Source organism: Malus sylvestris, chromosome 15 (genome assembly GCF_916048215.2).
Source record: "Malus sylvestris chromosome 15, drMalSylv7.2, whole genome shotgun sequence".
Lineage (NCBI taxonomy): Eukaryota > Viridiplantae > Streptophyta > Magnoliopsida > Rosales > Rosaceae > Malus > Malus sylvestris.
This window is the reverse complement of record NC_062274.1, coordinates 41,085,554-41,113,206: the sequence shown is the minus strand read 5'-3', so window position 1 is coordinate 41,113,206 and position 27,653 is coordinate 41,085,554. Positions and strand designations below refer to the sequence as shown.

Genomic DNA, 27,653 nt, shown 5'->3' with positions numbered 1-27,653 from the left:
AGCGCTCCGACTACTGTTAAAGGACAGTGTGATATACAGAACGAAAGAAAGATCAATAACATCATCTATTCCTCCCTCTTTTATTTGTCATCCTCTTGTGCTATAGCTTTAGTGTGATATTTTACACCTGCTTCATTCCTGTCACTAGTAAAGGTTATCTCTCTAACTTTAACATATTTATAACACGTTATCAGCGCGAGTCTCTAAAACCTAACCATTTTTTCATTTCTCTTTGCCCAACAAAAGAAAGGAAAAAATGTTTCCTCTAAGGTTTTTACTGTTCATCTTCTTCCTCTGCCTCAACTGCGCGATATACCCTCGTGACGAACTGTTTGCTCCATGCCTGCTTCTAGTTCTCAACCTAACAGTTACATATATATTTGATTTCTTGTTTGGTGTTGATCTTGATTACTAACCCAGTATTTATTTATGTTGATTTTACTGCAATCCAAGATGGTGCGGTACAATCGCCCATCTTGAACTGCAAATTTAATCTTATTGTGATCCAAGATGGTGAGGTATCATCGCCTATCTTGAACTGCAGATCTAATTTTACAGCAAATTTTAGGTGGAGCGGTATAATCGCCCACCCTACCCTACATATTTAAATTTGCCTGCTATTTAATTTCATTGCAATTTTAGGTGGTGCGGTATAATCGCCCACCCTGCTATGCGTATTTAAATTTTTCCTGCTACTGGAGTGGTGCGGAATAATCGCCCATCCTATGTTATATTGTTTCAATGAGAATGGTGCGGTATAATCGCCCTCCTCATTCATCTTGAAAATCTCGAGCCTGAAGTTTCAAGTGCTTATCATTTTGGCCTGAAGATCAAAATGAAAATTTTGTAAGAACCAGAAATTCTAACACTATATTCTACCAGGAATACATATTATTGCAAGTTCTTACACATCTCATTTTCTTTCAGAAAAGAAAATGGGGAACTTGGTGAAGCTTGATTTTGTTGCCCTGGACATTACTGGGAATAGTTACCTTACCTGGGTACTGGATACCAAGATCCATCTGGAAGCAGGGAATCTTAGAGATACCATCAGGGAAGAGAACAGCTCATCCTCTCAAGATTGGGTGAAGGCCATGATCTTTAATCGTCGCCATCTTGATGAGGGACTAAAGAACGAGTACTTAACGGTTGAAGATCCGTTAGCCATTTGGAAGACATTGACAAACAAATACAATCACCAGACAACGGTGATTCTTCCAAGGGCTCACTCTGAGTGGACTCACCTAAGGATCCAAGATTTCAAGTCAGTAGGTAAGTACAATTCTGTATTGTTCAGAATTACCTCTCAGATGAAGCTCTGTGGGGATACTATTACTGAGGAAGATATGCTGGAAAAGACTTTCAGCACATTTCATACCTCTAACGTGCTCCTGCAGCAACAGTATAGAACGCGAAGCTTCACTGAATACAACCAGCTGATATCTGTGCATTTGGTAGTTGAGCAAAACAATGAGCTCCTGATGAAAAATCATCAGTCCCGACCTACTGGATCTGCACCATTCCCAGAAGTGAGTGTTGCTTCCCTCGAAGTGAACCCCACATCCTCTAGTGGTGATAATCATAAATGAAGACGTGGCCACAAGCATGGTCGGTGGAATAGGAAAGGCAAGAACCATGGTGGTCAGTTTCACAACCAGGTTCCAAGGCATAATTTAGGCCAAAGTTTAAAAAATGTGAATCGCCACAAAGGCAAAGCTCACATGAACAATGCTCCCAGGAACTCTGAAGGAGTCTCCCACAGGTGTGGTGGCAATGGGCATTGGGTGCGTACTTGTCGTATCCCAAAACATCTGACGGATCTATATCAAGCCTCCCTCAAGGAGAAGGGTGTCGAGACTAATTTTCTCGACCAGGCTAAACCAATGGATATACCTGATCCAGTGTGCGACTTATTAAAGCAGTTGAACACAACTCACCTAGATGTTTCGGACTTCATTGTGGAAATGGGGAATGAAGTGTATCGGTCCGACTGAATCATTTATGTTTGATGTATTTTTATTATGTTGAACTTGTAGTCTAAAACTAGCATTTTAGATTCAATAAAAATGGCATGTAAATTTCCTGTTATAACTTGCTTCTAACTCTGATTCCCTTACTCAGAGAGCATGGATAAAAACTATGGTCATTCTCAAAACATGAGAAATGGCGAAGATATTTGTCTTGCAGACTGTGCAACTACACATACAATATTTCGAGATCGAAAGTATTTCTCAAGATTGATGCTTACAAAAGTAAGGGTAACAACAATATCAGCACCTTCAGATGTAATTGAAGGCTTAGGGAAAGCCCAGATTATGTTACCAAATGGAACAATAGTGTCCATACAAAATGCATTGTATGCTACTCGATCTATTTGAAATTTGTTGAGTTTCAAAGACATACATTTAAATGGATACCACATTGAAACGAAAAGTGCAGAAAATGTGGAGTATCTATGCATTACCTCCAATGATACCCAGAAGCGTATATTGGAGAAGTTGCTTGGTTTGTCGAGTGGATTGTATTATACATACATAACGACAGTTGAATCACATACTGTCGTGAACCAGAAGTTCATTGATTCAAAAGTTTACATGTTTTGGCATGACCGTCTGGGTCATCCAGGATCCCTCATGATGCGTAGGATCATTACCAACTCTAATGGACATCCATTATTGAGCAAACATATTGCTATCACAAATGATAACCCTTGCAAACTTGTTCTCAAGGGAAGTTGGTAATAGACCATCATAACTAAAGGTTGATGTTGAATCCCCATCATTTTTGCAAAGAATTCAAGGGGATATTTGTGGACCTATTCAACCATCTTGTGGACCATTTCGATATTTTATGGTTTTGGTTGATGCATCTACCAGATGGTCACACGTTTGTCTCTTGTCTACTCGGAATGTAGCTTTTGTGAGACTTCTTGCTCAGATAATTAAGTTACGAGCACAATTCCCAAATTACCTCATTAAGTAAATCCGACTTGATAATGCTGGTGAATTTACGTCTCAAACCTTTGATGATTACTGCATAACATTGGGCATTGATGTTGAACATCTTGTTCCTCATGTCCATACTCAAAATGGTCTAGCAGATGCATTGATCAAGTGGCTTCAGTTAATAGCTTGCACTCTGCTCATGAAAACAAAATTGCTAGTTTCTGCATGAGGACATGCCATCTTACATGCTACATCATTGGTTCGATTGAGACCTATAGCCAACAACCAATACTCCTCAGTACAACTTGTATTTGGGCATCAACCAAACATTTCACATTTACGAGTTTTTGGTTGTGCTATTTATGTGCCTATTGCACCCCCGCAACGCACTAAAATGGGACCTCAGCATAGACTGGGAATTTATGTGGGTTTTGATTCACCATCCATCATTAGATATTTGGAACCATTGATAGGTGATATGTTTACAGCTCGCTTTGCTGATTGTCACTTTGATGAGACAGTCTTCTCGTCGTTAGGGGGAGAAAAGACCGTTCCAAAAGAACGGAAAAAGCTGACATGGGTTGTTCCCACCTTGTCTCATTTTGATCAATGTAGCACTTAATGTGAAAATGAAGTGAAAAAGATTGTTCATCTTCAAAGCATTGCCAATCAAACGCCAGATGCAGTTAATGATGCTATGAAAGTAACAAATCACATATACCAGCTGCAAATGCACCTGCAAGAATTGATGTCCCTATTGGACAAAATAAAGTGGCAGCGAATGATTCATCTGGTGCACGCTTGCAGCGTGGTAGACCACCAGGTTCAAAAAATTCAGCCTCTCGTAAGAGAAAGACAAGGGCACAGTTGAATCCAAATGAAATCATTCAAGAAAAGAGAATGAATGACAAATCTACAATTCATGATTCTGGACTTCTAGAAAAAGAAAATGTCCTTGATGAGACACATGTCCCTGAAGAGAAAGCAGTACATGAGAGCAAAGAAATCTCCATAAATTATGAATGTACTAATGAATTGTGGGATCAGAATGAAATAATCATCGACGATATGTTCGCATTTGCATTAGCCACTGAAATCATATTAAGTGATGATATTGAGCCCCGCTTTGTTGATGAATGTAAGCAAAGACAAGATTGGCCTAAGTGGAAAGATGCAATCCAGGCAGAATTAAATTCCTTGGAAAGGTAAAATGTTTTTGGACCAGTAGTCCAAATCCTGCCTGGTGTAAACCCTGTGGGTTACAAATGGGTATTCACAAGGAAACGCAATGAGAAAAACGAGATTGCAAGATATAAAGCACGACTCGTTGCACAAGGTTTTTTCGCAAAGACCTGGAATTGATTATGAGGAGACATACTCTCTTGTAATGGACGTAATTACGTTCTGTTACTTAATAAGTTTAGTGGTTTTAGAAAAACTTGACATGCAACTTATGGATGTCATCACCGCGTATCTATATGGAGAATTAGATACTGACATATATATGAAAGTCCCAGAAGGACTTAAGTTGCCTGAAACAACTAACAAATCACGAGGTATGCTCTCGATCAAATTAAGGCGATCATTGTATGGGCTGAAACAATCTGGACGAATGTGGTATAATCGTCTCAGTGAGTATTTGATCAAAGAACGGTATATCAACAATGTCATTTGCCCTTGTGTGTTCATTAAGAAATCCAACTCTGGATTTGCTATAATGGCAGTATATGTTGATGATATGAACCTAGTTGGAACCCTTGAAGAGCTCAATAAAACTGCTGAATATCTGAAAAGCGAATTTGAAATGAAAGATCTTGGAAAAACAAAATTTTGTCTCGACCTGCAGATTGAGCATTGTGCTAGTGGAATTTTGGCCCACCAATCAGTTTACATTGAAAAAATCCTGAAGCGATTTGGTATGGACAAGGCTTATCCACTCAGCACGCCAATGGTCGTTCGTTCTCTGGACGTTAAGAAAGATCCATTCCTTCCAAAAGAAGATGATGAACTGGTCCTTGGTCCAGAAGTACCATATCTGAGTGCAATAGGTGCTTTATTATATTTAGCACAATGTACTAGACTAGATATAGCTTTTTCAGTCAACTTGTTAGCAAGGTATAGCTCTGCTCTAACAATTCGTCATTGGAAGGGTGTCAAAGATGTATTGCGATACCTTCGTGGGACAACATACATGAGTCTCTTCTACTCAGAGAAATCCACAAATGACCAGATCCTTACTGGATATGCAGATGATGGTTTCCTCTCTGATCCGCATAAAGCTCGCTCACAAACTGGATATGAGTTCAAGAATGGAGATACAACAATCTCATGGCGCTCAACAAAGCAAACACTAGTTGCTATATCTTCAAATCATTCAGAAATACTTGCTTTACATGAAGCAAGTCGTGAATGTTCTTGGTTAAGATTAATGATCCATCATATCTAGAATTCATGTGGTCTAACTTTGAAGACAAACAATCCAACTGTCATTCATGAAGATAATGCAACCTGTGTTGCCCAAATGAAGGAAGGATTCATCAAGGGCGACAAAACTAAACACATATCTCCAAATTTTTTCAACACATATGAGCTTCATAAGGCTAAAGTTATTGAAGTCGGACAAATTCGTTCCAATGAAAATCTGGCAGACTTGTTCACCAAGGCCCTACCGAAATGCACGTTTCAAAAGTTAGTGCAAAGTATCGGATAACGTCGACTTACCAAACAACCAAATTTGGAGAATGCGGAATCAGGAGGAGATACATGTCAGGGGGAGCATCCATGATACATGCATGTTGTACTCTTTTTCCTTCAATTAGGATTTTTCCCACTGGGTTTTTCCTATCAAGGTTTTAACGAGGCAACATAAACATACTTAACACTATATCAACAATCCAGGTAAAGTTGTACTCTTTTTCCTTCGCTATGGTTTTTTCCCACTGGGTTTTTCCAAGCAAGGTTTTAACGAGGCAACTGATGTTGATATGTGGGCATCCAAGGGGGAGTGTTGAAAATGCTGGTGGGTTAGTGAATGCCCACAGTGATGTTGAAAACACACATATTGGATTTTCAACATTGGTAGTGTTGAGATGTGGACTTTGGATATGAAGGAGATTGTTTTTCAAAAATGTATTGTAAATTTCAAACTGTAATAATACGGAGTTGCTCTATAAATAGAGCGCTCCGACTACTGTTAAAGGACAGTGTGATATACATAATGAAAGAAAGATCAATAACATCATCTATTCCTCCCTCTTTTATTTGTCATCCTCTTGTGATATAGCTTCAGTGTGATATTTTACACCTGTTTCGTTCCTGTCACTAATAAAGGTTATCTTTCTAACTTTTACATATTTATAACAACAGGTTCATTTTTACAAGAAATATATGCATTTTATTCCAAATAATTTTCACTGTATTTCTCGACTCTTGCCCTCTTTTTTTGTTAGCTTTACAATTGAGTAGATCAAAACAACATTACGGTTACAAACAAAGAAAAGAGTACTCAAAGAAAAAATAACATGAACATGGTCTCTGCATTAATCGAGAGCTTGTAAGGAAGGGTGGTGATTGTTTTGCCCCTTGCATAGTTGTTGTTCTGCCCCTTTCATATGAGATAAAGAAACTTTGGTGTATTAACCAAAAAAAAAAAAAAAAAAAAAAAAAAAAAAAAAAAAAACTTGGTGTATAAACCTGGTATGCATATTGATATTTGAGTCATGGATGTGATTTTTAGTCACCGTTTTCTTCTTATATTTTATTCTCTTTGCTTTTTGTTCAATGATTTCCTTTTTTTCATTCAAGAGACTAAATGAGTATGCGAATATCACTTTGTTTTTTTTATTTATACAGCGATTTCCACATTAGGGGATTTGGACTAAATCAAACAATAGGCTAGCCAGAATTAAATATTTATGAATTCGTCATTCATGGGGTCGAGTTAAGACTTCTCACTTACAAATGAATATAAATGCTCATAACTATAAAAAGTAAGAAAATTACCATTTAATATTATAGTCTAGTGATATTCTTGTTTTATTAGAGAGATGGCAAATCTTTGGTTGTACAGTTACAGAAAGATAACTTCTGTGGAGTCATTTTTTAATGGATGGTCCTCTGCGAATTCCTCTAGTGCTCCGGATAGATAGGAATAAATAAATGGTTGAGTCATTTTCATTCAGTCATTTACATTTCATACTTTGTTTTGATCTTTCATTTCATATGTACTTTTCTCATTGAGCTACCATATTTCGCACATGACGTTATCAGTTGCTTTCCACTTAATATTTATAAAATATAAATTACTAGTTAATTGAAGTATTGAGCAGCCTCGCTCACGAGTTTCCCCATCAAAAATATCTCAGGGTATTTTATAATGTTGATCAGGTGACTAAGGAGTTCCATGAGAACATATGAATATGATATATCTTGGATGACATCTGAGTACGTTGATAAGGCTTTTTAGTTAATGACACCTGCGCTGACCCAATTAAAAATAGGGTTGGTGGGAACAATTTGCAAATTCAAGGTTGAAGCCACGTCAAAGATCAAATACAGTGGATCAATTTATGTTAAGTACATGCGGGTTGAAATTGGGCTCCATACTTAACCATCAGGTACTTTATCTTTGTAAATAGAATTGATTATTTATAGTGATTTAACATCGTGAGAAAGCTCCTCAATTCAACAAACAACTTAAATGCTCTACGTGAAGGCTCTCAAACGCTCGATGTGAAGGCTCTCATTCTCAGAGATTGGACGAGTTGACGACTGTTTGAAGGTCCAACGTCGGACCTACATATATTTGATCAATGAGATAACAGACATCATTAGAATCCTTGTGCCATACTTGTTGTGATTGACCTTTAGTGAAAAAAGACAAGAAAAAATTGATAGTGATTAAATGAGCATCCATGCATCAAGTTCGATCATCGAATTCTCAAATGATTTGTGCTAAGAATGAAGTTGTACATACCGTGCTAAGGAAAGTTCCACACATATGCATGATTCTGCTCGGTGATACAGACTCCATTTCGAAGATTACCACGGATATGAGGACAATCAGCTAGAGCCTTAGTAATATTTATGGGTGCAATTACAAATACAAAAAAAAATGTAATACTTGAGAATAAGTAATGTCCAGTAGCATAGGTAGCCATTAACAAGAGGAGATGTCAAATAAAAGATTACTAACCCTAGAATGTTGAATGCCAAAATCATTAGAAGTTCGCGCACTCTCCATCTTGTGACTTTTTATCCAATGATCAAGATGGGTGACGAGGCAAGGACATAGTGTTCGAGGTTGTGAGGAGGGGGGATTGTTGCGCGGCTTACCGGATCCTTTCGTTTATCGGGATAAAAGTACCCTTCGCTTCTTCCCAACTGGCCACATATCTCTCTAGCCGTAATGCAATTTGGTCTTCAAGATTCATCTGTTTAGAAAGAAACATTGGTCCTTCCTTCAGAGTGTTGAATTTCATTAATGTCCTGGGGAAATTGTATATTCGACGTACAAAAGATCCTCCACATGGCATCCAATTTTGTACACACTTGTGATAAAGGCTGAAGGGTCATCAAAGGAGACTGTTTCTGCTAATGATTTGCTTACCTCATCGAGAGTCGGAATGAGTCCCTCATTTCCATGGTGCCCCTGCTTCGGCTTCCTGAACACATACACAGAGGAAAATGCAGTCACACCCCATAAGGGGTTTGAATTAAAAACAATTCACCACAAAATGCATTAAGAATGGATTGGGCATTCTTGATTTTTGTTTTTTTTTTTCAAAAGAAATAGGAGGACTAAAGTGAGATAGAAAAGGAAATAGTTTTGACGTGTTTGAAGTTGTTTTTGCTTCAGTTGGGAGTTTAGCATTGACGAGGGATTTGAAAGGAAACTAAATCAGACTTGGAGTGGGCTTGACATGTAGGGCCTTGATTCTTATTAATTCTCACGGTGTGCAACGTATAAAAGGAAGAAGAAAAAAAAAAAAAAAAAAAAAAAAAGCAGTAAAGGGAAGGGGGCTTCTTCTGGTGTGGTACAAAGCGGCAGCAATTTGGTTCTTTTTCTCTAATTACTATGAATTCTTTGTTCATGGGGTTCTAAACTCTTAGCTAAGGCTAAGAGGAAGCCCTAATTATGAGTACTTTAGTTATTTGATTGTTTGATTCATGGATTTAGATTGATGATTAACATCATGAGAAGGCTCTTCAATTCAACAAACAACTCAAACGCTATGTTTGAAGCTCTTATTTTACGTAAAATTCTTCTCACACCCCTAAGAAAAAAAACTAACAGATTCAACCATCAGGTACTTCATCTCTACAAATAGAAGTGATTATTTATAGTGATTTAACATTGTGAGAAGGCTCTTCAATTCAACAAACAACTCAAACGCTCCATGTGAAGGCTCTCATTCTACGTAAAATTCTTCTCACACCCCTGAGAAAAAAAACTAACTATATTGTTGATATGCAAAATCAGATTGACTTTGGAACAACGTAAAATGTCGAGGACCTTCACAAGGTTGCTTCAGTCATAAATGTATATGTAAAGAGATATAGATAGGGAAATAAACACAAGATGTACGTAGTTCACCCTAAGTAGGACTACGTTCACGAGGGTAGAGGAGTTCTCATAATAATGTAGATTTTACATGATACAAGGGTTTAACCATAATCATCATTAGTGAGTCCTTATAACAAATTAAGTAGAATAATGACATTAAGGATTAATTGAAGGAGAATGGTCGTCTTTTATAGTTGGGCAAAGTCGCATGCTTTAGTTTGTGGTTAATGTGGGACTTTGGGAGCGTTATTATGATGTTGGCACGTGTTGTGTTGTGATTAGCCTCTCTTATGCTTCAGTAGGGGTACCTTAACACTAATCCTTTAGCCGGTCCCTGAAGGTATGAAGTTGACTGGTACCAAAGCATTGTAGCATATAGTGGGAGGCCCCCCAGGAATCCGAGCGAGGGGATTGTTGAAGGAGGTGCCTTACTTGCTGCCAAGTCGTCAAAATAGCAAAGCTTTTTTAATATCACACACTCTTTAGACATGCTTCAGCCCAAAAACACTTTACACTGGTTTAAACTTAAGAGGCAAACATTTTTATTAGCAACCTGATAGAATTTTTACCACCTGCAAAAGTATGGATAAAAACACTTAAAAATATTTGCAAGAGAACAAGGTAGTTGTAGTATAAACAGCTTAAGCAAGGTAATTTTCCACAAGGATTGAATGAAAAATTTGTATTTAAAACGAAGTCTTACCACAAGGATTGAATGAAAAATTTGTATTTAAAACGAACTCTTAATTAATTATTTAAAACAAAGTTTGGAAAATGTTGATTTTGAAATTTAAAATAATAAAAACGAATTTTAAATAAAAATAATTAAATAATTGATAAAGTAAAATAAACTAAAATAAAACGGTTTTGAAAATCATAGAAAAACGGATATCCGGACCGGCCCATTTGTAATTGCAATGGACGGACGAGATTGAAGAGATTATCTCTCCATCCAATCTTAACAGTTAGTTTAGGTCACCTCGTCCTCGACCTCGACTCTGTCACTCGAGTCCTCGAACTCGATTCTCTCTCGCCGTCTCGCGTGCGTCGTCCCCTCCCCTCCACGGTTTCAACCAGGCACCCGCACCACCCATCTTCTCGATTGTGGTTGGTATCAATTAATCACTTAATCATCTCCTAATTTTGCATCATTCTTTCTGGTTTGCTGCATAAAACTATTGGTAGAAATGTTGCTACAAGCTCTGCGCCTCTCCGACTCACGGCCTCATCTGCGTCGGTAAACGGTTCATCGCCCCCTCTTAGCTTCGCTAGGCTTCTGCCTCTTCTGGCCTTATCCAGTACCGGTCCTGGTCCAAGGTAAGATCACCTCCTTTCTTATGCACACAATCTGTTTGATGAATTGCCTTAATTGATACTCGATTGAGTGGTAAAATCGTCGGTCTATAGATTTTCTGGTATCTTCTGGTACTGCTTGATTTGGTCATTTCTTTTTCTAATGGTGTTTTTAAATCTCCTGCATAAGCTTGTATTGATATTGTTCTGTAATCGTATCGAAGTATTGATGGAATACCTGCATTTTACATTGACTTATATTCAAATGCCCACCTAATTTCTGTGGTTGAGTCATTTGTTCCTTTTCGAATGAAGAAACTGTTTGTGGCCAGTCATGAGATCAAATCTTGGGTCTTGGTGCTTGACCAATGTATGACTACACTACCTAATCCTGTCAGCGAGTTTTTTTCAGTGTAGATTCATGCATTTGTATTGGGAAAGTCCTAAACTGGAGTTTGGGAGTTGCTTAGTTTCTTTTTTATTTGGAAAGTCCTAAACTGGAGTGTGTGATATTGAAAATGCGTTGCACAATCATCATCATATGCATATATGTTCCTCTCAACTTAATTACGGATTATATAGATATACAAGATCTTAAATATATTCTCATGAAAATTCTCATGAATTCTTAAGAACTAGAATCTACTCAAAAAGTAACTGCCATTCATTAAAATTTTCGAACTCCTTGAAATGTGCGCTTCTCATGCCGCGATTACCCCTCCCACTATCTCCCTTGACATGAACCGAGGATGTCTAACTTTATCAGCATATAGGGCCTGGGCCAACCCCGCATACATGTCTTCAATCAGCGTAGGAAACAGCTTTGTCAACTTCTCCAGTACTCGACTTGGTCCATGTTCTTTCTGTTCATTTAAAAGAAAAGAAAAAGTTAGAAGATGCATGCTGACAAGTAGGTATTAATTTTGTAGGGTGATGAGACTCACCTTTTGTAACCGCTTTGCATGTTCCCAGTAGTGCTTCATACAGTTGTGCACATACAATAACCAACTTTCTGCAGTTGTATAAACGGGAATTGGAATTCTGAGGACTCCTACCTTGGCGGAGTCGGCGTTTGTTCTGTTGATAATTTTTCACAGCCTTGAAAACGACATGGTTGTCCACTTTATTTTGCCAGTCATCATACTCCCGAAGGTTGAATTACTGAACATGTAGAACCTCACCAAACTTATGTTGCTGATTTTCCCGCCTTCATGACGAATATTAACAGAATTTGTGAAACTTTGGAGGAAAGACTTGTACTTTTCTATACGAACAGTCGTCAACTCGTCCAACTACCGACCTTCATATATTTGATCGATGAGATAACAGAGATCATCAGAATCCTTGTGCCATACTTGTTGGGATTGACCTTGTGCCATACTTGTGCCATACTTGTTGGGATCCCCTTGGCTTCTTCCCAACCGGCCACATATCTCTCTGGCCGTAATGCAATATGGTCTTCAAGATTCATCTGTTTAGAAAGAAACATTTGTCCTTGCTCCAGAGTGTTGAATTTCATTAATGTCCCCTGCTGTGTATGCCCTGGGGAAATTGTATATTCGACGTACAAAAGATCTCCACACGGCGTCCAATTTTGTACACACTTGTGATAAAGCCTGAAGGGTCATCAGAGGAGACTATTTCTGCTAATGATTTGCTTACCTCATCGAGAGTCGGAATGAAACCCTCATTTCCATGGTGCCCCTGCTTCGGTTTCCTGAACACATACACAGAGGAAAGTGCAGTCACACCCCATAAGGGGTTTGATTTAAAAAAACATATCCTTAATAATAAAGAAAGTGTTCAAAGAGGAATGATAAAGAAAGTTGTCAAAAAAGTTTCGTCCAGTAAAGGCTGAAAGGAGTTCTCGTATGGGACAAGCCAAAGTAGCTGATAGTGGTACAAGAGTTGCAGCAATATCTGCTGGCCGTAATAAGGAGGAGCCAACTGGCGGTAACAGTGATTCCAATGTGACTTTCGTCAATACCACAACTAGCCATAAGACCCCTGAACTGGTCTTGTCACTTATTGACCAACTATCTTCTCTCTATGATATTGTTGATGACACAGGTAATCTTGGTAAGGTTTCAATTGCATCTGTGGATAGAGATGCGGTGGGATTGTTGACTTCGTTGCAACTGATCCACATATGACAAATCCCTGTTTCAGTATATGACAACACCTCCTAAACAGAGTGTTGTTACGGCTAATGGTGATGTTGTCCCAGTAACAGGGGCCGACTCTATTGCCTTAACTCTCACTTTATCTTTACACCGTAGGTTGTTAATTCTTGCTTTTTTGAACCACTTATTGTCAGTTGGTCAAGTTACTGAGCAATTGGATTGTATTTTATTAATGTTTCCTACATTTTGCCTACTTCAAGATATCTAGACTTGGGCAATCATTCATCATGGCACTAAGAGAAAAGGGCTATACTATGTTGACGATGTGGCATCCGGTTGAGTACATCAAGTTTGCAGTAGTAACAACGAGCACGTTAAGAAGATGTTGGTTGTGGCATTGTTGAATTGGGCATGCATCTTTTGAATATTTGCATAAGTTGCATCCGTCTTTATTTAATGGTGTTCAAGACTCTGAGTTAAAATTTAATATTTGCACTTTAGCTAAAAGATATTGTGTTTCGTACCCTTTAAGTTTTAACAAAAGAGAATTTCCTTTTGGATTTGGTTCATTCAGGTGTTTATGGTCCCTTCCCGATTACTACATAACATGGAATACGTTGGTTTGTTACACTTGTTAGACAATTGACTCGGGTCTATGTGATGTAAAATAAGAGTACATCAAGTTTGATTTGACCTCATGTTGAGCCAAAACCTGATCACCTGACACAAGTGTTGAAGATGTTTTTTTTTTTGGTCGAACAAGTGTTGAAGATGTTGGAGACAGATTGTTTTAAGGCATGTAAATAACTTTGCTATCTTTCATACTTTAATTGCGCCTAAAACTCGTGTGCAAAGCGAATAAGCCGGTAGATGTTTATTTAGCCTCAAGTAAAATACGTTTTCTCAATAAACTTCAAACTAAAAGTGAAGGTTATATCAAATTATCTGCATTTGGAAACTACATGCCTTAAGGATGAACCTGATACATCTTATACAAATGGGCAAGTGTATACTCATCATAAGAGTTTCCAATATAGTTACAACAGTACTGAATGTTGGAGCCTTTATTTTTTTTGTGGTTCTAACCTACTACCTTAACGACTCGAAGTAGCTTATACAAGGTAGAACATTATTGCCATAAAAGATTTCCAGTTTTCCACATGCATGCGTCTGCAGGAGTACTTATTTATGGTTTAATTAATTTTTAATTAGTCTAAATCCTGTGACATGCATGTTTTAAGGGAAGGGGTGGATCTGAAAATGCTCCAGTTGAAATTTTGTCAAAAACAAACTTGTTAGCTGCCTCAGTATAATGAACGCCATCCCAATTCACTCTCACTGACGGGCTTTTGCACGAACCAACAAATATTTGGCTTCCATTGACTGTAACTGTTGTTCCACATCCAGCACTACTGCTATAGTTGTACTTCCCACCAAACCCACAACAAGCAACAAGTGGGAACTCAAACCCTGAAAAAAGTTTCAAGAAAGATTCATACAACGGAAAATAAATAACATTAATGAAATTTCTCTAATCTACGATTAGGTTTTAGATGTGCACTCAATTGTTACGAAAAACTGATAATTAACACATCACTTATCGTATTATATAATACACTAACGCAAATATATATCCAACCAACCAAACCCTAGGGATTATACATCTCATTTTCCACAAGATAATTTTTTATTGATGTGGCTTGTTCACCTCAGTTGTAACATTAGATGGTACTAAACTGTGGTACATTATATTAGGTGGTAAAAATAGCATTACTCGTCTGAGTTTTATAAAGTTACATCTTAGCAGAGGTGACTTTTTTTTTACCTCCTACTATGTGAAAATGTTTGATTTAATCTAGTCGTACCATTGTTAAGTCGACCATTTTGATAGGACATTTCAAGTCCTAGCCATCCAACGTAACTGACAGAAAAACTTGAATGCACCTATTCCATGCAACATTTCTCTCAGCGTATCGTAACGTATGGTGAATTCAAGTGTTTTCTAACAAGGGAGGCCTCTAAAATGCAGGTATGTTATGTGTATAAATATCATACAGTTTGGGCGGCTTACCATATTTTTTTGGCTCCTTGTAAAGAGAGTATTTGACAGAATATATGTCCACGTAAGTAAATGCAGCCAAAGGAAGATCCTTCCTAAGTTGAACTGTGGCTTCCTTCAGTTGGTGGTTAAAATACTGAGCCACTTCATTGTAAGACTTTGCGCAGCCAACCTCGTCCTTTTGAGCTGATGGAAAATTAGCTAAAATATAAGGGAGACAGCCAATTGGCCCAGTGTTGTGGATCCAAAACGATCTGGCTCCCAGGTCATATATTTTCTACATTTTGTGACATCACAACATTATCTTGATGATCATCGATGGGTAAACATATTAAGGCAACAATCAAAAACCCACCAATTAGGTCATTATTTTCAAAGGTTACCTGAATATTTGTTGAGAACTTGATGATTATATCAGGAACAGATGCATTCACTTCCTTTATAGTCTTGTTTGCAAAGAACCCTTCCCCAAGGTCGTTCTGACCAATGTCAAATGTGTATAAAGCTTTGGGGAAGTACTCATCCTTGGGCAGTAAACTTGCAAATATTCCTCCTGGAAATCAAGATGAAGGGCATGGTTACTTAACATAATCCAAGAGGAAAGGAATCAGAAAACATGAGAGAATTAAAAAGTGAAATGATTCTCATACTCATATTTTAATAAATGTAAAAATTATTTTAATTCTTATTCTCTATATGTAAACATGCCCAAAGCTCAAAAAACAAAATTTCGCTCCAAAACCCTAGTCATTATCTGTAATTGTGTTTGTACGACATATACTAACCACCAAAAAAGGGGGAATCCTACTTATATGGGTTCCACTCATGTAAATGTTGCTTTTATCAAAGAAGTGGTTATTAACTTGATCAGTAGATATTAATCCAAATTGGAACACGCATTGATACAGCAACACATTCAAGTTTTAGTAGTTTACCTCTTTGCCTTATGAGTCGTGATCTGGATTTGAATTGCATGAACTGCATGTACTGAATATCAAGGAAGAAAGGGCTAAATCCACCACTTGGTATAACGCTATTGGGCAGCCTGATTGTGGAAGCTGCAGTGGCAAAATTTGCACCGGAAGAGAAGTTGGTCCCAAGTGAATCCAAATATGCGCTTAGAAAAGGGTGGCCAACACTTTTAGCTGAACCACAAAAGCTTTATCAGACAACCACCACAGCACAAAAAATAAAAATTATTGAATAGATAAAACTCTAAAAAAGAAAAGAAAAGAATTTTACAACTATATCTGAGGAATAATCGGGATGATTACGTCTGATTTTCACTGTGAGAATTTTAGGGGTAGTGTCACTTAGACCATCTCCAACCTTTGCGCTAAAACCTAAAATTTTTAGCTCAAAAAATTTAGGTTTTAACCCAGAAACGGTTTTTCTGCTTCAACCCTTATGGCCTAAATTTTTAGCTCCAGATTATTAAAAAATGAATTTAGGCTAATTTTTTTCTTAAAGTAACTTTTTTAAAAGAAAAAATTATGTAGACTATCATAATTTAATTTTATGAACATTTTAACCTAAAAATATTTAGATTCTGACAAATATTGAAAAATCACAAATCAACACCATGAAACTCGTTAAACACTATGAAAAAAATATGAAACAATAAAAGATTTTTTTTAACTATTTTTGCCGTTAGATTTAAATTTGAACTGTTAAATATTTTTTTTACGGTTGAATTTCATCAAATTAGATTTTAACCGTTGGATTCAATGAATTTATAAATATAAAACTAAATAAAATACACATATATGGTGGGCCAGCCCCACTAATCCTGGGTTAAATCTGGCTTTTGTTTAGTTTTTAGCTTTTAGCCTACACATTTAGCATGGGTTGAGTTGGATTTGGGGGGGGGGGGGGGAATAAAACCTAAAAAAATAGCATTTAGCCCAGAATTAGAGATGGCCTTAAGTCAATAAAGTTGGTCGCACGTTGGGGTTAGCTGCGAGAATTGACAAAACTAGTGATGAACTACAAATTCAATTTGGCTAGTATTTTGTGTCCTTATGGACCACTGTGGCAAAACATCTTGAACCAACACAGGACTGTGCATTTTTTGTAGACCTCAAATGCCTCTTTTAATGGATAAAATGAGCAGGATTAGAAGAAAAAAAATCTCTAAATTCAAATTATAAACTTGATGGGAAGAAAAAGAGATATTAGGATTCTAGATAGAAGTAGTCAATACATAGACAGTATTTCGTCAAAGTAAACACAAATGCTTTGAGTGAAATAACCTTAAAAAATAATCATTTATCATTTTAAGAAACGTTCAAAGGTGATCATTTTTTGGGAAAAAAACAATTGAAAGACAAAAAGTGAAAAAAACTTCAAAAGTTTAAAAGGAAACTTTGTAGTGAAGCCTTTAATAAAAATTTTGGTCATGAATATATATGAAATTTTTTTGAGTGACTGATACACCAAGAAATTGTATTATTGATATAATATTTCTTATTACATTTATTAATTAATATTATTTCGTAAATTCATAACATATAAATTATGTTATACACTTATCCTATAACACGTGAGTTAATAATATTATGTTCTAATGTGACCTACATGCTAAAAAAATTTCATCCCATCAAGGTTAAGTTATGGCAAGTGACAAACAATTGAGAAGCGTATAAAAACTTCAATGGATTCCTTTTAACATGGGCCACACCAAGAAAACTATGCTTTTGGATTCAACAGAAAGGCAACCGGCTCCACGGTCTCATAATTAACGGAAGAATAGATGAAAAATTAAAAAGAGAAAAGGAAGAAGAAGAGAAAGTTCGAAGAAAAGGAAGAAGATAGAAGGTGTAGGGAAAATGACTTTTTTGTCCTTTAAAGGCAGTCATGCAAATACCTACTTAACGGAAGAATAGATGAAAAATTAAAAAAATTAACAGTAGGGTGCAAATTGACTAATTATGAGAGTAAAAGGGGGAAATTGGCCAATCCTTACAAGTTCAGGAGGTAAATTGATGAATACCTCTCCAAACTTTAATCTTAGAGTGTATAAGAGATTCCAAGTCAAAAACCCTACATTAATTAAAAAAAAGGTATATAATCTTTCGTTTCTATGAGAAAAGAAATACTAATTTAATAATTTAGAACAAAGTATATAGTGATGTTTCAAGATAAACTGTTTTAAGTTTCAAGATCATCAATGAAACAGTTTGGAAACAATAAGTAATTTCATCCACATAAGAAATAAGTAGAAGCAAGAGAAAACTATGAAATAAGTAAGGTAGTTAAAGAACAAATACACATACCGAGGAAATCGATTGTGAGACGGCCATCTGAGAATCTTCCCGCCGGCATACCAAAAAATGTCTCACCATAAGGAGGGGTTGGTGCAATAAGGGATGAGGCCAATCCGCCAGTATCTGAATTAGAGTCCCCAAAGTTAAAGACGGCTGGAAACTGACAGTCCTCCAAAGCAAAGGCAGTAGGGTTCAAAGTGGTGAGATGCAAGTGCGACAAAAGCATGTACGAGCAAAAGAATGAAATAACTTTGATAGTAATTATCGGTGACTCCATGGTGGAGAAAATAATACAACAATGATAATTGCAGATGAGATCGATGCATGAAAATTAAGAGGTCACTACTATTTATATAGCGCAAGCTAGGAATTGAAGGTGGAATTTTCAAATTTCACGTCTTTTCCAATCCATCTAGATAAAACTAAAAGCTGACTCATGAAAGGACACATGTCCATGTTTAAGTCGTGGCTCGTGAGTTGTATTGTCCAATTCTACAAGGCCAGCAAGTAAGTTCTACAGAGAGCTATACACTTGGTTGGCTTTTGTTATGCACGTGAGATTATTAGAGATTAGGATTACCTATGTTTGTTAGCTGATAAGGAATATGTATTATTAGAGATTAGGATAATCTATGTTTGTTAGTTGATATGCAAAATCAAATTGACTTTGGAACAACGTAAAATGTCGAGGACCTTCACAAGGTTGCTTCGGTCAGACAATTATTGATTATATAGATATACAAGATCTTAAATATATTGGTTTTATGGTAGAATTTCAATTTTTTTTTTCAGTTAGACAATTATTGATATTGGGTGGACCCCACCTGTTTTCTGATTCTCTAAATGCTAGTAAACGTTGGAAAGCACATGCTTTGGGAAGAGTGCAATTTCGTTCTTCCCCTCCAACTCCATTTGGTAAACACGTCATAGATAAATGAGTTTGTTAAGTAAAAAAGGAAAATCTAATTTGGAATTTGATTAATCTTAAAATTCTGACGTGTACAAAAGCTAAAGACTTCCACCAAAATTGTCAGGAAACAATGAAAGGGAAAAAAAAGGTTGCGTAAACAAGTTTTTCTGTTTATAATAACAATGTTTTATTTTCTTTTTTCATTCAAATTTATAGGGTTCAATTAACTAAAACGTGTCTTGCTAAACAAATAAAACTCGAAAGACAAAATGCAATTAACTTTTGTTTGTACCACTATTACAAAAGGCCAACTAGCACACGCGTAATATATAATCCTCCAAAAACAGGAGTTCTGGCTACGACCAAGGAAGAAAATATCGGAAATATCGGTAGTCTGAAAACACGGAAATATCGATGGAAATATCAGGATAATATCGATATCGATAAAAATTACATGGAAACCACGGAAATTGTAAGAAAAACTTGGAAATTTTTATTGAAACTTTGCAGGATGTTTATTTAGTCAATTATCTATTAGTTTATCACAAAAAATTGGAAGGAAATGCATTGCAGGATGGATTTAACTGATTTAAGTTGATTATACAGCGAGCTGGCAAACACTGTGAGTGTAGAAAATATGTAGTAATTAATGAAAAAAAGATTAAACACACCATAATCATTTATATATAATGATTTACTACAATATTTTACACTTTATACATTTGTTTGGGCCTGAATTTACACAATCGGCCCGAGTAATCGAGGCCGTTGAATATTATTTTATTATCCTGTATGGTCAAAGCAAATTGGTCAAGAAAGAACACAAAGGGATATGGACGGATGAGTTCAAAGATCTTGACAGATATGGAAGAATCATAGTCATCAAATATTTTGGCAGGATGCTAAATATTATAATTAAATGGGATTAATGAAGTTGCATGCATATGGACATGCATGGTGGAAGAAAAAAGGTTTATAGTTGAATTAGGAGTCTGACTTTGAAGTGATGGCTTTGGATGGGATAAGGCTAGGCTCTGATGAGATAAGAAAGTTTCTGATGGGATAAATATAAGTCAAAGTGGGAATAAAATAGGGTTAGCATGCAGAGTCCCTATTGTTGTTCAGATTCGCATATTCCATCATGAAGTCTTTGGGTGCAATTGAAATACAAATCCGTCAGGCCAAAGCTAGCAGATATCCAACCTTATAAATACAAGACTCAGTGCAGCAAGTTAAGGACCCCTGCAAATCAATACAAAATTGCCCTGCGCAAACTCTCACAACTTGTGATTTTTCTTTTTCCTTTTTCGCTGACACATCTTCCGTTGGCATCAACAGCACTGTGGAAGCAACCGGTGATATCTTAAGTCGGCATAGATAGCTCTGTCACCGTAGAGTCAGTCGGTCTCGCAGTATCTTCCGTTGGCATCAACAGCACTGCGGCGAGAACGATTGATTACCTATCCAAGTCTCGGTTGAGAAGGGTTTCTAAATCCTTATTGGTCGAGGTCATCTCATCAGCCTTCTCGGCGAAGTGAGGTGTTACAATTATTACATTCGGCACATTGAAAGCCGAATTTGATATCGAACTTCGTAAGAATAGTAACCTTGTCTTCAGGTTCGAGAGCCCAAGAGGCCGAGACGTGTTCCTTTCTCGGCCGCAATCGCAAGACGCAGAAGTCAGTAGCGCGACCCAACGCAACATCAACAAATTTACTCCTCGGCCGAGCTCGGCCGACGAGTTGGCACGCCCCGCATTCACCGAAGGACGTAGTTAGCTCATTAATTACTCGGCCTGCGCGCCACGTAGGCTTTGTAGTTTCTAGGGTCAACAACATTGCAGGGTAAGATACATGAGTGATTTAGAATCTTGATGAAACACCATTACTTTTTATCTTGTCAAAAGTTGTAAAAGTTGTCAAGAGTCAGAGACAAGGTTATGAATTAAGGAAAACTAATGAAAAGGGCTTGAAAACTTTGAGTTTTAACGATAAGAACAAAAGAAAGGGTAAAATGAATAGTACCAAGATTGACTTTTTAGTGTAAAAATGTGGTTTTTTGTTAAAGTGAACAGTACCAGGAGCTTTTTGTTAAAGTTCCCTATGAATTATTTGAATGCTTTTTTTTTTCTCACACGCCACCACACACATACATAGAGTCAGAGACTCTCACACGCCACCATACACGCACACAAAGACATTTATAAAATATATGTTTAATTTAAATAGGTTTAAGAATTATGTGGACCGTCGGATTGGTTGAGATTTAATCTCAACCGTCCAATCCAACTTAAGTTTTTCAGTCCTCTCCTCTCCGTCTCTCATTCTGAATCTCTGATTCACAGACACGCACACACATTCTCGAACTCTCTCAAGTCTGAACCCAATCTCATCTCTCTCAGTCTCGATTTTCCAATCTCATCTCTCTCAGTCTCGACTTAACAGTCGTCGAGACGCCATCGTCGTCATCCAAGAGTCACCGCAGAAAAAAGGGGCGTCGTTGTCGTCAGAAGTAAGGAGGCGCCGTCATCGAGACTCTTGCCTCTCCTTCTGTAGAAGTATGAAGGAGGCACCGTCATCGTCATCCAAGAGTTGTCGACGTTGTCGTTATCCAAGAGTCGCCGCAGAAGATTTGACAACGATTCTGCATCGTATACTGAGTCCAATGGTTTCGATAGTCGCAACTCCTCTCCGGCGAAGCTCCAAGGAGCGGAAGGAACGAAGCAGTCGTAGAAAAAGCAGCCGCCGGAATGAACGATGAGATTTCTGGGTTGATTTCAAAATATAAGGTTTTATTTCGATTTTTTTTCTGGGTTGATTTCTAGGGTTTGTCAAGATTGGGGTTGAATCTGTTTTGATTGTTTCTTGATCTGCAATTGGAACAAGATTGGGGTTGATTTCTGGGTTGATTTCTAAAATGTCGCGATATTATCGATAATATCGCGATATTTTGACGAAAACCTATTGGATGTGTGTGGAAATATCGAACTCCGAAAAAAACGATAATATCGGCGAAATATCGCCGATATTATCGATTTTTTATACCCTGGCTACGACAAAAGAAAGACGTGCTGCACAGACACACACCCAAAAACAGAGCCCGAAAAAGAACTAACTGCCTCCTATCAAACTTCTCTTGAAAATTCTCATGAATTCTTAAGAACTAGAATCTACTAAAAAAGTAACTGCCATTCATTAAATTTTCGAACTCCTTGAAATGTCTTTGCTTCTCATGCCGCGATTACCCCTCTCACTATCTCCCTTGACATGAACCGAGGATGTCTAACTTTATCAGCATATAGGGCCTGGGCCAACCCCGTATACATGTCTTCAATCACCGTAGGAAACAGCTTTGTCAACTTCTCCAGTACTCGACTTGTTCCATGTTCTTTCTGTTTATTTAAAAGAAAAGAAAAGGTTAGAAGATGCATGCTGACAAGTAGGTATTAATTTTGTAGGGTGATGAGACTCACCTTTTGTAACCGCTTTACATGTTCCCAGTAGTGCTTCATACAGTTGTGCACATACAATAACCAACTTTCTGCAGTTGTATAAACGGGAATTGGAATTCTGAGGACTTCTACCTTGGCGGAGTCGGCGTTTGTTCTGTTGATAATTTTCACAGCCTTGAAAACGACATGGTTGTCCACTTTATTTTGCCAGTCATCATACTTCCAATTACCAAATTGAGCTGTGAACGCCCTAACTATATCAAAGGTCTCATCTTTATGGAGTCTGTAAACGTTTGCAATTAGCTGCACCTTTTCCTTGCTGCTCCAGACGGTTGAATTACTGAACATGTAGAACCTCACTAAACTTATGTTGCTGATTTTCCCGCCTTCATGACGAATATTAACAGAATTTGTGATTCTTTGGAGGAAAGACTTGTACTTTTCTATACGAACAGTCGTCAACTCGTCCAACTTCCGACCTTCATATATTTGGTCGATGAGATAACAGAGATCATCAGAATCCTTGTGCCATACTTGTTGTGATTGACCTTTAGTGAAAGGGGTGTGCTATCCACACACCCCTTTTTACTTCTCACACACCCTTTGTTAATTTCTGTCAATTAATCTTCTTTAATTCATCCGATCCGACGGCCGAAAGCCAAAAAGGTGTGAGAGAAGTAAAAAGGGATGTGTGGATATCACACCCCTTAGTGAAATAAGACAAGAAAAAATTGATAGTGATTAAATGAGCATCCTTGCATCAAGTTCGATCATCCAGTTCGAAGATTACCATGGATATGAGGACAATCAGCTAGAGCCTTAGTAATATTTATGGGTGCAATTACAAATAAAAAAATAAATTAATACTTGAGAATAAGTAATGTCCAGTAGCATAGCTAGCCATTAACAAGAGGAGATGTCAAATAAAATATTACTAACCCCAAAATGTTGAATGCAAAATCATTATAAGTACGCGCACTCTCCATCTTGTGAATTTTTATCCAATGATCAAGATGGGTGACGAGGCAAGGAAATAGGACATAGTGTTCGAGATTGAGAGGAAAGGGTGATTGTTCCACTGCTTCCTGAACCCTTTCATTAATCTGGATAAAAGTACCCTTAAGCCCCTTGGCTTCTTCCCAACCGGCCACATATCTCTCTGGCCGTAATGCAATTTGGTCTTCAAGATTCATCTGTTTAGAAAGAAACATTTGTCCTTGCTCCAGAGTGTTGAATTTCATTAATGTCCCCTGCTGTGTATGCCCTGGGGAAATTGTATATTCGACGTACAAAAGATCTCCACACGGCGTCCAATTTTGTACACACTTGTGATAAAGCCTGAAGGGTCATCAGAGGAGACTATTTCTGCTAATGATTTGCTTACCTCATCGAGAGTCGGAATGAAACCCTCATTTCCATGGTGCCCCTGCTTCGGTTTCCTGAACACATACACAGAGGAAAATGCAGTCACACCCCATAAGGGGTTTGATTTAAAAAAACATATCCTTAATAATAAATAAAGTGTTCAAAAAGGAATGATAAAGAAAGTTGTCAAAAAAGTTTCGTCCAGTAAAGGCTTAAAGGAGTTCTCGTATGGGACAAGCCAAAGTAGCTGATAGTGGTACAAGAGTTGCAGCAATATCTGCTGGCCGTAATAAGGAGGAACCAACTGGCGGTAACAGTGATTCCAATGTGACTTTCGTCAATACCACAACTAGCCATAAGACCCCTGAACTGGTCTTGTCACTTATTGACCAACTATCTTCTCTCTATGATATTGTTGATGACACAGGTAATCTTGGTAAGGTTTCAATTGCATCTGTGGATAGAGATGCGGTGGGATTGTTGACTTCGTTGCAACTGATCCACATATGACAAATCCCTGTTTCAGTATATGACAACACCTCCTAAAGAGAGTGTTGTTACGGCTAATGGTGATGTTGTCCCAATAACAGGGGCCGACTCTATTGCCTTAACTCTCACTTTATCTTTACACCGTAGGTTGTTAATTCTTGCTTTTTTGAACCACTTATTGTCAGTTGGTCAAGTTACTGAGCAATTGGATTGTATTTAATTAATGTTTCCTACATTTTGCCTACTTCAAGATATCTAGACTTAGGCAATCATTCAGCATGGCACTAAGAGAAAGGGGCTATACTATGTTGACGATGTGGCATCTGGTTGAGTACATCAAGTTTGCAGTAGTAACAACGAGCACGTTAAGAAGATGTTGGTTGTGGCATTGTTGAATTGGGCATGCATCTTTTGAATATTTGCATAAGTTGCATCCGTCTTTATTTAATGGTGTTCAAGAGAAAAAGACTCAAAGTGAGAAATGTGCCTCGAAAGGAGGAGTGCGGTGCTCCGTCGACGAGCGCGTCCTGTAGTTGAATCGTTGTCCGAGATCTGACCAGCTAGTCCCTCATTCTCGAAGCTCTGGTTGCGAATCCGGGGACTTGGCTCGGCTGTCGTGATTTATTGGGGAACGGCGAGCAAAGTTGTTCCACTGGCGGCTCGAGGGCGGCCTGCCCAGGTGCGGAGATCTGGATCTGGTGGAGATCTGAGAGGAGATAAGGTACGGTGGCTGACGCTTGTGGTGGTGGCCTCTGGGGGGTGAGTGGGGTGCGGTTCTTCTAACTGGCCATGGCTGGGGGAAGTCCGAATGAGGACCTAGAGGAGTTGGGGACACGATTTGGGATCAACCTCATCCTGTCTGAGAAAGAACAGGGAGGCGTGTGTATTGAGAGAAAGGATGTCGAAGGTGCTCTATTAGGGTTTCAGTATACCCTGATTGCAGAAGTCTTCACTGCTAAGGCGGTGAAAGGAGATGTGTTCGTTGATTGCTTCATGTCTCTCTGGTGTGGACGTGAGGGGGTCTCGATTAGGGAGATTAGAGATCGGAGATTTCTTGCTCGGTTTGCTGGGAAAAGGGATTTGCAACGAGTGGTTGAGGCGGACATGCCTTGGATGTTCAAAAATGACCTTGTATTGGTGGCGGATTGAACGGAGAAGGGGCTGAACCGATGGACCCCTCTCTCCCTGGGTGTGCTTTGGGTCCAGCTGCATAACGTCCCGGTGCTCAGTATGACCCAAGCGGTAGCTGAAACAATAGGTAGTTTGATGGGTGAGGTTCGATCGGTGGACAAAACTGGGAGCCGTGACTGCATTGGAAGATTCCTCCGGGTGAAAATTGACTTCAATGTTCGCGAACCCCTAATGCGAGGGACCTTTGTGACCTTTCCCGATGAAGGCAAGATCTGGATTGATTTCAAGTATGAATCACTTCCTAACTACTGTCTCATTTGTGGAAAGCTGGGACACCCTACTAGGATTTGCAAGGAAGCTTTGGATGAAAGAACAGACCAAAGAGATTGCACCAAGACGAGGAATGAGGTACTTGCGTTCCGTGGGTTAGATGCGGTGTCGGACCTGAGAGGTAATCCTCTGGGAGCTGGAACCAGGAGCAGGGCATCCTCTGGGTCAAATGGTGGACGGAGTGGATCGGAGCGGTGGAACGAAGAACTGGGTGGTGGTAGACGCTCCGGGCGGTCTTCTACAGCGTCAGGAATGGGATGTCAACCCCCGATAACGGCTAGCAGATCTCAGAGCGGTAGTGAGTGCACCGCACCGTTGGAGGATGAGGTTATTGACACTGCAACATCACCAAGCAAGCCTAGGTAGTCGTCTAACAAAATGGGATACAGAGACAACGTGCTTGCGGGGAAAATCCGACGCCAAAGGCTAGCTGAAGAAGAGGCAAGGTCAGCGAGAGAACTGGCTTTCGATGCAGGCTTAATTGGGCCGGGGGGTGCGGTGGCAGCGGGAGCGGAACACGTGGTACTTAATGACCATTACGAGCAGGAGAGACGGGTGGATTCGGTAAGTATAACTCTGAATGAAGGCTCTTTTTTCGATCTTAACCTTGTGCCTGGAGTCGGTGAGGATGGGGACAATGTGAATGCTAGACGGGGGGAAGCTAGTGATGGTCGGGGGTGCGGGAGTGGATGTGATCTGGCTAAAGATGATTATCCTTTTGAGCTGGAAGCTATCATTGAAGCCGTGATGAACGAGAATAAAGGCAAAAAGAGAAGTGCCCGAGAGGTGGAGTATGATGAGGTTAACCCCTGTGTGGAACCTAAAAGATCTAAGCTGAGTAGGAAGACATATGTTGAGGCGGAGGAGACTAGCCGTGAGGGGTCTCCCAGGTCCAAATGAGGCTACTTACTTGGAACTGTCAGGGTATCGGGGGTGACCTGACAGTTGACAATCTACTGGAGCAGAATCGGCTCCACACCTCTGACATTGTGGTTTTGCTGGAAACCAAAAATAAAAGCAGTCGGTATGGGTATCTCAAGAAACGTTTGGATTTGGAGTACATGCACGCAGTGGAACCTAGGGGCATTGGGGGAGGCCTCTGTGTCTTCTGGCGGGATGCTTCCCAGGTTACTCTGGTGAAGTCTGAGGACTTTGTTATTGAAGTTAAAATTTGGGATGAGCACAAGAAGTGTCACTGGTATTTGTTTGCAATCTATGCTAGTACTGATGAGAAAAAACTGCGGGATCAATGGGGGTATTTGAGCAGGCGGCTTGGAAACAATAGGGGAAAAACTCTTCTCATCGGGGACTTTAATGACATTCTGTGTAATGATGAGAAAGAGGGGGGTAACTACATACCGACGGCTAATATGCGAGACTTTCGAGAGTTTATGGCTCAAAATGAGCTCATGGACCTGGGTTTTGTTGGCTATCCGTTTACGTGGCGGAACAACCAGGAGGCGAAGCCTATTCAGCAACGCCTGGACAGGGGATTGGCCACTATGGGATGGCAGGACCTTTACCCTGAGAACACAATCAGGCATGTGGTACTGGAAGGGTCTGACCATGCTCTGTTCCACGGAGAAAGTGAAAGCATGGAAGGGGAGAAAATTCTCTTATGATGCACGATGGAGCAAAATGGAGGAGTGTCAGCAATTGGTGGTAGAGGAATGGAGAGATAAACATGGGGGGTCACATGATTTTCGCTTTTGTGAAAAATTGAAAG

At 38.8% G+C, this 27,653-nt stretch overlaps 2 protein-coding genes and 2 long non-coding RNA genes across 7 annotated transcripts in view; 2 read left to right on the top strand and 2 right to left on the bottom strand.

Annotated features, from left to right (window-relative positions):
* The first annotated feature begins 935 nt into the window (after positions 1 to 935).
* On the top strand, positions 936 to 1,589 carry LOC126602974 (uncharacterized). The gene has a single exon (XM_050269764.1). It carries the CDS (start codon positions 936 to 938, stop codon positions 1,587 to 1,589), a length of 654 nt encoding a protein of 217 aa, XP_050125721.1.
* An 8,684-nt stretch (positions 1,590 to 10,273) lies between these two features.
* LOC126602339 (uncharacterized) lies at positions 10,274 to 13,495 on the top strand. Its single transcript, XR_007616080.1, has 2 exons — positions 10,274 to 10,827; positions 11,733 to 13,495. It is a non-coding gene; the product is annotated as an uncharacterized LOC126602339 (long non-coding RNA).
* A 350-nt stretch (positions 13,496 to 13,845) lies between these two features.
* The window catches only part of LOC126602338 (esterase-like), a 31,369-nt gene continuing 17,561 nt past the window's right edge, over positions 13,846 to 27,653 (bottom strand). For 2 of the 4 annotated variants that reach the window (XM_050269171.1, XM_050269175.1), the window contains exons 2-5: positions 15,921 to 16,130; positions 15,369 to 15,538; positions 14,998 to 15,262; positions 13,846 to 14,396 (exon numbers count right to left, since the gene is read on the bottom strand). In XM_050269171.1, the coding sequence (XP_050125128.1) occupies positions 14,140 to 14,396; positions 14,998 to 15,262; positions 15,369 to 15,538; positions 15,921 to 16,130 (902 nt within the window). In that variant the 3' untranslated portion in view covers positions 13,846 to 14,139. Of the gene's footprint in view, positions 14,397 to 14,997; positions 15,263 to 15,368; positions 15,539 to 15,920; positions 16,131 to 18,260; positions 18,529 to 27,653 lie in introns of those variants that run through there. The other 2 variants (XM_050269173.1, XM_050269172.1) reach the window with 2 other exon arrangements.
* LOC126602340 (uncharacterized) lies at positions 22,361 to 22,774 on the bottom strand. Its single transcript, XR_007616081.1, has 2 exons — positions 22,634 to 22,774; positions 22,361 to 22,552 (listed from the first exon to the last, which is right to left on the bottom strand). It is a non-coding gene; the product is annotated as an uncharacterized LOC126602340 (long non-coding RNA).

Excerpts from the sequence above, each read along its gene's own strand:
- LOC126602974 (XM_050269764.1), top strand. The coding sequence starts at position 936 with ATGGGGAACTTGGTGAAGCTTGATTTTGTTGCCCTGGACATTACTGGG.